Source organism: Montipora capricornis, chromosome 1 (genome assembly GCF_036669925.1).
Source record: "Montipora capricornis isolate CH-2021 chromosome 1, ASM3666992v2, whole genome shotgun sequence".
Lineage (NCBI taxonomy): Eukaryota > Metazoa > Cnidaria > Anthozoa > Scleractinia > Acroporidae > Montipora > Montipora capricornis.
The window spans coordinates 2,133,628-2,146,127 of record NC_090883.1 but is presented as its reverse complement, the minus strand read 5'-3'; the positions used below and the strand labels follow the sequence as shown (position 1 = coordinate 2,146,127).

Here is a 12,500-nt window from a genome sequence, read left to right as displayed (position 1 = left end):
AACTGTTGTCTCTCACCGTCCTCAGAAGCCCAACGTTTGCATAACTAGCTGACCACACTCCACCAAACAGGTGAACGGACATATGAAACTCTTCCGGATCTCTGCTTAAGTCGCAATTGGGATTCCACAAGAAGCGTAAAGCATCACAATCATCTGGGTAGACCTTAATCTGATGATACATAGCTTCTATATCTGTCATTAAAGCAAACGGTTGTTCACGAAATCTCACAAAAACTCCAACGAGCTTGTTTGTCAAGTGTGGACGTCTCAGGATTCTATCGTTTAGCGATGTACCATGACAACGCGCAGCACAATCAAAGACAACGACCACCTTCTCCGGTTTTTTTTGGATGACCAACAGAGTGGTGAGGAAGATAACACACCTTACGATGATCTTCTGGGACCCATTTGGCATATCCCTTGTCAAGGAGGTCTGATATGAATGCAGAATGTGTGGAATACAGCTCAGGGTCTTTGACGAGTCATTTCCACGGCAGCTTCGTGTTTCACAAGATCAGCGCCTCAGGGACGTCCTGACCGACCAACAGCTCCACTTCACTCCAGATTACTTGGCGTACTTTGATGCCCGACCGATGAGGCCATCGGTCAACATCATCTTGACTGGAGACGCAGTCTGTGGAAACCTTCAGCTTGTCCTTCGTCAGAACATCTGGCAGCTCAACCATATTATCCATTACCTCCAAATTCACCCGACGACATGATTAAGGGGTGCCGTCTGTCTCAATTGTCGACAAGGATACCTGGACGCGCGTCCCAACGAGACGTTTTTAGGAGACTCTCACTACACCAGGAGGAGGCTAAACCGCTATCTAACAATGCATAAGTCGTTATCATCAGATCCTTGGCTCGACCCTTGCTTGATCTTCACCTCACAATAGGCAAAGCCTTGATTTCAAGGCAACCACTCGCAAAATGAGACAAGAGAGACAGTTTTCGCACAGATTTCTATCTCGGACGAAATTGAGCTTTTCTTCACTTTCAGTTTAGCTCTAAATTGACCACAGGTTTCCAATTTGTGACCTCCGTTACACAGGAAACATTTGACACTTGGCTTTTAGGTAAGGCCAACACTCGAGCGTACCGGAACGAAACCACGCCCAATACCCTCTCTGTGTGTATGGGTGTGTCTGGGGCTGTTAGGGAGGTCTGTTGGAGCAGCATGCACCGTGTGCGTACTGGAAAACCTGGATCTCGGTTTCACTTTACTTCGATCTTGCTTGAAAACAGGGTCCAGGATGAAACCAAAAACTGGATCGTTCTCCTCTTTAGCAGCTGTGCTGATAAGCTTCTTCAGATCCGTGAAGCTGGGGTCTCTCCCACAAACTCTGATCTCCTGAACCTTCTTCTGCCAACGATAACGCAAACATGCCGGCACTCTTTTAAGAACCTGAACTATTTATTGCTCACTGTTCACTTGAACCAACCTGACCGCAACCTTAAGGATAATCTCACAGCTTTGCAAGTCGTCAGCTAAGTCATTAAGGGCTTCATTGTCATTTAATCCAATGAGCGGCCCATAGGGTAACTTAGACACATCATATTTCTCTCCTAATTGTTTCCTTAGGAGTTCCTTTGCCTTTTCGTAGCCCTGCATAGCATTAAGCATTTTAATGGTCTTCATAAAAAAATGGTAATTTAAAGGATTACCGTCAAACGTTGCGATCTCAGTCTTGGGAACTTAAAATAACCGAAAATCAGGAAATGGAGTTGATAAGGCGTAACGGCTTTGTTTCTGGCGATTGAGGCACCCCGTCTTGAGGGCGTGACTCAGTTAAAGGAGCTTCATTACATGGCTGACTAAGACGGGGTCTCTCATCTCTTGAAACACGTGATGTACTAATACGGAAGGAAGACACGAACTTAACACTCGATTGAGCAGACGGCGGACGTATTCGACTGGAATATTCATCGTCAATAACTTGAAAGTCCCCATAGCTTTTTTCTTTAGCTTCTGTCTTCAGATTTAATTTTAGGAGTCTTTCCTGCTGTTCCAAACGTAGCCTTTCCTGAGCAAGTGAATCTTGTTCACCCCAACAAAGAAGCCTCAACAATCATCGCAGCTATCTCCGCAGCAAGCCTGATTCTTTCGCCAGCCACCGAGAGCACTGAGAAGCCCGTGAAACACTGGTGGTACCCAACCCGGAACGCGATTGCGAAGCACGTGGTTGTTGCTTACCGTTTGACCTTAACTCGACTTGGCTAACAGTCCCTACTACATGTAAATCTTCCTCGCCTTTTGGATCAGATCAACATGACTGATAGTGTCCGTAAATTCTCACCACCACGTGCGGATGGTGTTAGAAGTCGCCTCGAAGTTTCTAAGTTAGCTTAACTTGATCGCGGAGGTAGGTAATTGACATCTGATGCTCTTCAACCACTTGTAGTACTTGATGATAATCCTCATATGCTCGATAAAATCTCTCCATCGCTTGCTTCATCAAGACCCTTTTCTACTGCAATAACTTCGTCAAAGACGTCAATCGCACACAAAAGCTCCTCGATGTCATTAATCCTTCTCGTAACGGACATTTTCGTAACCTTTCTTCTCTCATTAAGTCGTTGAAACACTTCAGCTGTCAGCTCAGTCACGTCCCATACTCAATAAAATAAACTCGTCTGGAACGATGCATAGCCGCGCGCTATATGAACTCAAATGTCAGAACACGGGTGCAGACATAAAGTTGAAATGATTTACTAGGCCGTTCTGGAAAACACAGTTTTTTAATAAACAATTATTCCACTCGCGCTTGTTGAATGTGAGGTGACTAGCGAACTACGCTTCCCGAGAGAGAAACCACTGCGAGCAACCGTTAGTTTCTTTGAATGATCCGCCGTCCAACGCCAAGGACAAATAAATTATTTGAACCGGTAAAACGAGTTAGTAAACTTGTTTCAGCGCTTGCGCGTACGTTCAGCTATGTAACTACCGCGCTTGGACAAGCCTGCTGTGTAGTGATTTCCCACGAAATAAGACGAAGTGATGTCAAATACATCACGTGGGTTGTGACGTATTTCGCACATGCTCGCAATGGTTTCCCTCTTGGAACGCATAGGAGAAACCAAGTGCTCGCAGGGTAACTCTCGATATCTATCATCTCATATGCAACGTGCGCTCGTTGAATAATTGTTAACAAGAAGCTACAATTAGCCTAAACTCAGACCTGCAAAATTGCAGTGATGCATGGTTAATTTAGCGCTAAAGAAAACAAAAGAGAGAAGTCTTTCTTTCTAACATCGGACTTACATTGCGCTTCTCATGATACTTGATGTGTATGTAGTGAATATCCGAACACGCGTTATCTTCATTATAGGTGACGACAATGACCACTGCATCATGGAAACGAGGTGAAAATAGTGTATTTATTCTAAAATGGCTAAGCAAATTGTTTTTCGCTGATCGATGGGTATTTTTGCTCAGGAAAGGAATGCTAATCGAAAGGTTTAAGACGAGAAATGTCTGAAAATTAATGTTTCTAAATTTACAAATGCAAACAACGAAGCCCTATTAATATTAGGGGTTATCAGGATACGGGGTTTTTTATTTATTTATTTATTTTTTTTTTTTTTGAAAGAGACTTTATTCAAAGCCCACAGTTTTACTTGCTTCCTTAATTCCGTTCATCCAAAAATTACAAGATCAGTTCTAAATCATCCGAAAAACTTATTCAGTCAACAAGATATATCATCCTGTGTTCGAATTCCGGTTCCGTAATCCTGGTTTAGTTCCTTGCAAACTGTTTAAATCTGCCGTGACGAAGACAAGAAGACAACATCTTTACTCCATTTTTCTCAATGCTCAAAAATCTAAAATGCCGTAATTGCGTGTTCCATAGTCCATTCCGAAGTTTAATTTTAAAATTCTATAACCTTGATTTCAGTATTGGAGTAACTTCGTACCAAATGTTGCACAATAACTTGAAATCTCGTTAAGAAATAAACTTAAATCCAGTAGTCCAGTCCGGATCAAATCCTCAAAACTCTCTCTATCATCGATTCAAAACTCAACAAAACCTACAAGTAGTGAATAGTTCTCATAAACTACAAAAGTTCTTCATGATTCTACACTCGAGCTGAAAAAAAAAGCTATCAAAAACGAAACCAAAAAAACACTAGTGATCGCTTCTCGAGAGAACAGACACACAGCCGAAACTGTTCTGTGCCTGCCTCATACGGCCCTGAAAAAAGTACCGTAGTACAATAGTACTTTACCGTAGCCCTTGGCCGAGAAAACTAATCCTGGCCAAAAGACCGAGAAGCGATCACGATACGGGATATTTAGGAAAAAATTGTAAATATACGGGATATTTAGCGGGGAAGGGATGGGGGGGGGAAGAAGAATTGAGGAGATACGGGCTATTTTTAAAACTAGGAATGCATTGCGTACGTGTGGTAGTGCAGTAGCTTGACAATGTTTTTTTTCCATAACTGTCAACTGAGCTACGTTTTGTTTTTCAGGAGATTCAAGTTGTCCTTGCGTAATGTGTGGCTCTACTAGTAAACGATATTGTTTTGGTATCGTAAATCATTACAGTGCCATGGTAGATGTCTTTGCTAAATACCCCTTGAGAAGACATGTGATTCAGTGAATACTGACCCAGAATGATTGAAGAAAATAAAAGGAAATCGAGAAACATTGGCTTCAAGGCTGACATGTTGATCATTTACGACTTCTTTTTACCACAAGCTTAAGCGTGTATTCTGAACTTCCTACAGCTTTCCAAGACAAATGGTCACTAAAGCCAAGGCTTATCCCTACCCGGCAGGGTTAGTATATGAACAGGAGACGTCAAATATACGACTTGATACGACCGACGTTTCTATTTTAACGCTCAAAAATGCGAACTAGTAAGCAAGGTACACAAATATAGCTTTTAAGAAGAGCAGATGGAACTTTTAAGGAACGAGAATAAAACAATTTGCCATCAGCAACAATATTTGCGAGATGAAAACATCATAAATTTTATTCCACGAATATATTAAAGTAAAATCCTCAGAAAACACTTTAGGAGAGTTTTGTTACGTTCAAATTTTCTATCGTACGTTTGGTTGCACATGTAAAATCGCACTGAAAATGAGAAGTGACACCAATTTTAGCGGTCGCCTATGATCAAGTAACCTTGCGTGTTGCTAACAACACACGGAACAAAGGATGGCGGTTTTTGTTAGTTTGCTCTTTTTGTTCGTTCAAGTGTTATGAAATTCGACAGGATATGTGCGAATTCAGGACAAAGATCACAATCGTTGATCTCATAAAGTTAAGCACCACCGAATGGGGAGTAGTACATGGATGGGGATGGGGGACCGCTGCGAAGTCCCCCTTGATTTCATTTTTTTATTTTGTTACGGTACGGAGCCCGATTAATGCAATGCAAACTTTGTTCTTGGTTTTGCTTTTCTTGACTTTTTTCTCAAGTTTTGGCTTTTTTCTCGACTTTTTCCCAGATTTTTTTGTGGGTTTTGGTTAATTTTCCCGACATTTTTCTCGACTTTTTTCTCGAATTTTTCCCGACCTTTTTCTCGACCTTTTCCCCGCGACTTTTTTGTGAGTTTTGGTTAATTTTCCCGACATTTTTCTCGACTTTTTCTGGACTTTTTTCCCGACTTTTTAATGACTTTTTTCTCGACTTTTTTATCGACTTTTCTCTCAGTTTGTGACAAACATTTTTCTCAACTTCATGATCGAATGAAATCAAAATGGTGGCAGCAAGGCTTTCCTTCTTGGTTTTTAATTGCAATTCTAACGGAAAGTGCCGGGGGTCAAATCACCTCTGGCATATTGATGGATATGACAAGTGAAAGCCCTTTGGCTTTTGTGTACAAGGCGTCATTGACGGGTATAGCCGACGTGTTAGGGACTTTAAGATAGTGGACAACGGTAGGCTGGGACGGTTGGATGCGTAAACCGGAGACTTTAATTTGGACGAGTACGGTAGAAAGGCGCGAAAACTTTTAACTTAAGATTCGGCCAACACGACCGTAGAACGGTGGAATAAACATGTCTTTTAAAGAGGCGAGAAATTCTCTTGTAATTTCTTTTGCAGAAGGTTCAATTAGCGAGGAGGAATTTCTTATTTTATACTATGAATACGAATCAGTGAATCCTCTTTATCCTTACTGGGAATTTGAACCATTTTGTTTAGATTCCTTGGATTCTAGCGAGTGTAAATCCGCTGAGGGTAATTGGTTCATAAACAAAAAATGCGGCTACAATTATCTCTTTTACCTTTCTCTTCTGCTTTCCTCCTGTGTCATGGTGGATTATGGATAACGCTACATTGAGAACAAGCAAATTTTGGTTTGAGCCGCGATGTGGCCGAGTGATGTCTTTGAATGAACTCAGAATTTTCGCTAGATTTTTTCATTTCAGCGATGGATAAATCAAGACAAACACAACCAAATGCACATTTAACCCATTGGGTGATCAGTTTTCAATGCATAATGAAGGAAAAGACTAAAATAGTGCGAATAAGTAGGGATGAGTTCCTACCGTTTTCACCGTAGATTCCACGACGAGAAACCCGGCGAAAACATACCGTCCTAGAAGCACGACGGTCAAATGTCACGGGGATTTTGCGTGGCATGACACTCATCTAACCGTCCCAGTCTACCGTCGTGTACTATCTTAAAGTCCCTATTATGTGGTTAGAAGTCGGCCCTTCTAACAATGGCCGTATTTATGCTAGAGGACGTCCAAGACGTCTCAGACGTCTAAGACATCTTAGACGTCTTAGACGACTAGTATAAATACCGGAAATTATAAGGTGGACGCATTAAACGTCAGACGAATTAAACGTCTCAAGTTAAGTGCGTCTAAACGACTCAATTAACAGACGTCTTAGTCGTCTCAGACATCTAAGCCGTCTACTAACTTAACAGACGTCTTAGTCGTCTCCGACAATCTACTGTAAAGACGGGGCGCACTAATAAACTGGGACCCACTTAGCAATGAAGTGTACACAGTCTCTTTGGTAATTAAATCTCAGTATCTTTTGAAGAAAATTGGGAATTTGATTTCTATCCGTCGAAATTAAGTGCATGCGTCCCGTATTTATATTAGTCGCACTTAGACGTTTAATGCGTCTGGACTTCTTAGACGTCCTCTAGTATAAATACGGCCAATTACCCTTCTATCATAGAACAGTACTTCGTTGACTGTGTCAGTCAAATCGGAGGAACACCAAAGTTGATACGAGCGGACTGTGGGACAGAAAATACGTATGTTGCAGCTCTACAGAGCGAGACGGGAATGACACAATGGCTGCAGATAAAATTTTTCTGTATGGCAAGTCAGTTTCCATTCAACGTATTGAAGCATGGTGGGGTATACTTAGGAGGGGCTGCGCAGACTGGTGGATTCGCTTTTTAAAAGATATTATGGACTGCGGTCTTTACTCACCAAATAAAGATAACACCTGCTTGAGACCTCGCTGCTCTGCTCAAGAAAGTTTTTTTTGTACAAAAAATTTTCATCGATCGATCCTATCTTGGGTTCCAGTCCTTCCCCGGCAGGTAACGCAAAATCGTGACAAACTAAATTTTCCAAGAGCTTCGCAACATCACATCGATTTTACTCCGACAATGGATTAAGTAAATTAAAGTTACATTTTTAGCATTTAGGTAAATTAGATTTTTAAGTATAGTCTGTTATTCTACAATTTTTATTACTAATCGTAGTTGTAAAACACGGCTCCACGGAAGAGCACATCTTGATGAAATGGACTCAGAAATGAAATAAAGCTTTGATTTTTTTTATTTTTTTTGTATCGGGTGGGCTATGTCGATGTCATACGGTTTGACACCTACTCCAATTGCATTGATTTTGGGCAAAGCTGCGAAGTCTGGAAGGTATTTTCGAGTGGTCCCAGCTGAGGGACGCCAACAAGTTTGAGGTTACAATTGTAGGAGTAACTATACTCTTGGATCGCCATCGAGACTTTTGATACTTAGGTCGATAACTGCTTCAGTGATTTTCCGCCAAGAGTAGATATTTTGTTCGGGACCCGGTCTCTAAACTTATTAAGATCATCATATTCCAAGGACTTCGTCGCATCAGGATGCGATGCACTTTCAACATGGCCGCCAGCATGAATCCCCTTCAGGTTTTTGAACTTTCTTGAGTTCTGCAAAAATTTCTCCCACTTTTTCCTTTAGCTTGTCATTCTCAGCTTTTAGTGACTGCACAGTATCCTTAACCATTTTAAACTTGAAAAACTTTGAAGCTATACAACATGATCATACTATCCTGGAGCTCCCGAAATTGCATTCGCACGCTACACAAGCGTGCAAGAATTGAGTTTCTGATTTAAGGTCAGATTTCAGTTATCATGGTATCCTCGATCAAGGAGGACTTTCGATCTTACTTCGGTCCCTGGTTCCGATTGTGAATGCCATTCTCCGATGGTGGAGCTCCGCGTCTTGCAAAAGTGGCTTGAGAAAAGCTTGTTAATGAACTATTGTGTTGACGGGCCCGTTCGTCGCATATGGATACAACTATCTTCTAAAGGACGTTCGCGCTAATCGTTTGTGCGCAACTTTTACTGCGCAGATAACGCAACTGTAATATGTAACAGACTTAACTGATTAGAGTGTAATGAGAAGTGCTAAGTTTCCACCCCGTATGAACCATGTGAGCGTTAGCCCTACTGATGGAAATGGGCCCACACAAGGACAGAGAAAAACTATGACCAGGGTGGGAATTGAACCCACGACCTTCGGATTAGATCACCGCTGCTCTGCCGACTGAGCTACAAGGTCAGACGGGAGCAGGCCGTGGGACCAAGTCACGGCAATAAACTTTTACAAGTACAAGGAAGGATTACGTTTTTGCAAACGTTGTCCGTGTAGCCGTGTAATATGTAACGCATTACTTCAAGCATTAGTTAAGATCTTATGGCAACAAAAACGCCGGGGAAAATTTTCTAGGTCAGCTAAAGAATGGCACATTTATGTCCAATTCATATGCATCATGAAACGTTACAGAGAAAGGACCGGGAGGCTGGAAAAGGTCACTAATCGAGTAGCACTCATTTTCTCTTGGTAGTGGTTAAACGTTTTGAAAACTCGAGGAACGGTTTTTTTAGCGACGTTGCGTAAATTTAATGGGGTTGTTTTTTAAAAATGTTTTTATTACGTTACGAACTTCTTACATGATTTTTAAGTTCTTTTTCTTTACTTTCACGAAAATAGAGCAGAATTATCTTCTCCTCCTAATGCACTTGGATAGTGCGGACCTAAGAGGAACAGCCAGAGATTATATTCCACAAAAACCACACTCCAGAAGATGAGAAAGGCGGCAATGGAGAGATATGATCCAAAACACTAACCAAATAAAGATAACCACTGCTTGAAATTTCGTTGCTATGCTTGAGAAACAGTTTTTTTTTCCAAAAACCTTTCATCGATCGATACTGTCTTGGGTTCCAGTCCTTCCCCTACAGGTCACGCAAAAAATTTTTAAGAGCTTCGCAACATCACATCGATTTTACTCTTTTAGATCATCGGTGACCCCTAGTTTATAAGACATGAATCACTTACTCTTCTTACAATCTACAAAATGTGTTGAAATGAAAAATTCACAAAGTAAGAAATTATCTTTTTTTTTAATTTTTCTTTCCGTATGTCCTTAGTTCCGGAAATGGTTACAACAAGTAGCGCTTGCGAAAACGCTCGTTGAGGATTAACTCTACTGTCTACGATATCCCCAGCGGCATGCAATTATCTACAAAACCCACTCCAATATTTCTATGCACACTGAAACATTGACTCTAATATATTATTTTTATGATTTTCAGCGGATGAGTAGATGAGGCTACATCTCGTTATGATGACCTATCTGTCGATTGTCGAAATTAGGGCATTTTTCCCTCGCCTTTTTCTCCGAAACAAAGTCGGTGACCCCCCAATTTTTTGTCATTTTTGGAATAGGTAATTTAGGACCTAACTTCAGGTGAGAAATGAAACAAATTTCAAAGTGGGAAGATTTTCGCGCGAACATTTTCAAATGCGCTCCGGAATTCAGTATTAAAGTACGCGTAAATGATCGGATTTAAAGTACTGTTTAAGTTTGGTAGAATCATGACGATCAGTTTAAAGAGAACTTCCGGAATGTGTCTCATTATAGACATATCATACTGTTGAATAGTGAACACGATAAAAAATGGGGCCCAACACAAAGTGAAAGTCAACAGGACAATGGCAATTGTCTTAGTGACTTTGAATTCCCGCCGCACGCTCTTTCGTGTATGCCTGTCTTCCTTGCTGCTGAAGTTGGCACTCATGTGCTGCCTTCTTTTGAACTGAATCCAGATAGTGCGCAAAATTATGCTGTAGCAAGTCACGAGCACAATAAGTGGGAACAGAAAAGCTACTATGTTCACTACCGTGTAGAATGTTTTGTTGATATTCGAACATAAGCCGTGAGGGCTCAATCGAACGCCTCGCGCTCCAGGCCAAGCGATAATGGAAAGCGTCGACAATGTGGCCGCGTACAGCCACACACCGCCAATGGCCAAACCCGAGCGCAAGTTTGTCATCTTTGTACGATAAACAAAAGGTTTGGTAATTTTCAAGTGTCTGTCAACTGAGATCACTACCAGATTGGCGATGGATGCTGCCGCACAAGCCATGTCCACCCAAATCCATGCCTTGCAGATCCAAACATCTTGTATGATGATTACATTGGGGAGGATACGAAAGGGTAGGCTCGCAGATGCATATAGGAAGTCACTTACTGCAAGAGACGCAATAAACCAGTTTGTAGGGCTGTGGAGACGCCGGTCGACGTATATCGCGATACAAACTAAGCTGTTTCCAAATATGGTCACAATCATTACAATAATGAAAAAGGCTAAAAAAAATGTATTCCAATCCCACCAAGAGCCGTCAGATTCATATTCAGGAATGTCTGTGGCATTAGTCGTGTTATTCATGTTGGATCTCGGTGTGGATCAAATGTGCCTGCTTGGTAAATGTAGACTGGCTCAACGTACCCTTGTGACGTTCTCCTATCGTCACAAAATCTGTCTGTCTTGATGCTTTTGTCCTTCAGTGGTACTCGACTTTCAGAGGTAATTTGACAAACAGTTTGCGTAGAAGGCCGCCCGTTAAGTAGAATTATGAAAAATATTTCCCTTGCCCTAAGGCAAGTGATATGCCAGTAGGTACGACTAGTAATGGATGGCAAAAAAAGATTTTAGTTGTCTCCGTCAACTTGAACAATTTGCTTCCTTTTTCAGGTGTTCGTTACCCCAGATTTCGGTCCTGATATATATTATGCTCTTCGGCCGTCGAATCACCTGAAATAAAAATTGGGAACATTCATTCACTCACAATATGATATAGTATAATGAGCAATTATTCCACGAGCGCACGTTGATATCAGACGATAAATAGCCAACCAGGGGCGTATAGCGCCAAGTTTTTCGGTTGCAGTGCGAAACGCATGTGTCTTGTGTCAAAAGACCAAAAAACGAAAGAAATCGTGATGGAACATTTGTCTCTACGACAAATTGAAAAAGTCAGAGAAACAATGATTGAATGGAGCTAGAAAGTGGACTGTGCAGAAAGAATTATTTCAATGGAGCCATCTTTACTAAGTCCAGTGCTCAACAACGAAACAGGGCTATTTATCAGCAAAATTAAGAAAAACCAAATGTATTAAATTCTTCGAAGACAACCATACAGGGTCTGGGATCAATACTTCCAGAGAAACAATGCCCCTGAATGGAGCTAGAAAGTGGACGATGCAGAAAGAATTGTTTCAATGGAGCCATCTTTACTAAGTCCAGTGCTCAACAACGAAACAGGGCTATTTATCATCGAAATTAAGAAAAACCAAATGTATTAAATTCTTCGAAGACAACCACACAGGGTCTGGGATCAATACTTCCATTGCAATAATTATTATTGTTGTTCAAAAAATTACCACGAAGCATGATTCAAGCACAATTTTAATTATTGTTTTTGTTCTGTACAATCGGCTCCCACCAAGACCGACAAAAATTGGAATAAAGATCGAGGGGGCCGAATAACGGTAGAATTAAAGGAACCAGACCCTCCACGAGGGTACACTGGGTTGCCTGTGGTACGTGCAGCGTTCCAGGCAATGTTTTTTTCAAGTTGGGGGGTCATTAAGACCATTTATTATATGGCTTGTGTTTGTAGCCGATATAACGCGCGCTCTGATTGGCTAAATGTGACTGAATTGTAGGGCGTTATTCTCCCGTAATGCCCACGGGCCGATTACGGGCTTGCAAAAGCAAAGCACAAGGTAATTAAAAAACAACAGTAAAAGCAAGGTGACACACGCTAACACCAACCCGGTGTGGCCAACACATCACGCATGCACACAACCATTTCACCCGGTCAATTAGCAGCCATGGACAGCTATTTCGGCCTGGGTTGGTGTTAGCGTGTGTCACCTTGCTTTTATTGTTGTAATTAAAAAACCATATAATAAACTACTTACTAACCGAGCTAGC

At 41.5% G+C, this 12,500-nt stretch overlaps 1 protein-coding gene and 1 long non-coding RNA gene across 2 annotated transcripts in view; one reads left to right on the top strand and one right to left on the bottom strand.

Annotated features, from left to right (window-relative positions):
* The window catches only part of LOC138015424 (uncharacterized), a 32,134-nt gene extending 24,377 nt beyond the window's left edge, over positions 1-7,757 (top strand). The window contains exon 2 of the long non-coding RNA XR_011125609.1: positions 4,477-7,757. This is a non-coding gene — a long non-coding RNA (uncharacterized lncRNA). The remainder of the gene's footprint in view (positions 1-4,476) is intronic.
* Positions 7,758-9,082: 1,325 nt separating this feature from the next.
* Positions 9,083-12,500, bottom strand: part of LOC138050737 (D(1)-like dopamine receptor) — a 16,983-nt gene continuing 13,565 nt past the window's right edge. The window contains exon 2 of the mRNA XM_068897035.1: positions 9,083-11,315. Within this exon, the coding sequence (XP_068753136.1) occupies positions 9,987-10,949 (963 nt within the window). The 5' untranslated portion in view covers positions 10,950-11,315 and the 3' untranslated portion in view covers positions 9,083-9,986. The remainder of the gene's footprint in view (positions 11,316-12,500) is intronic.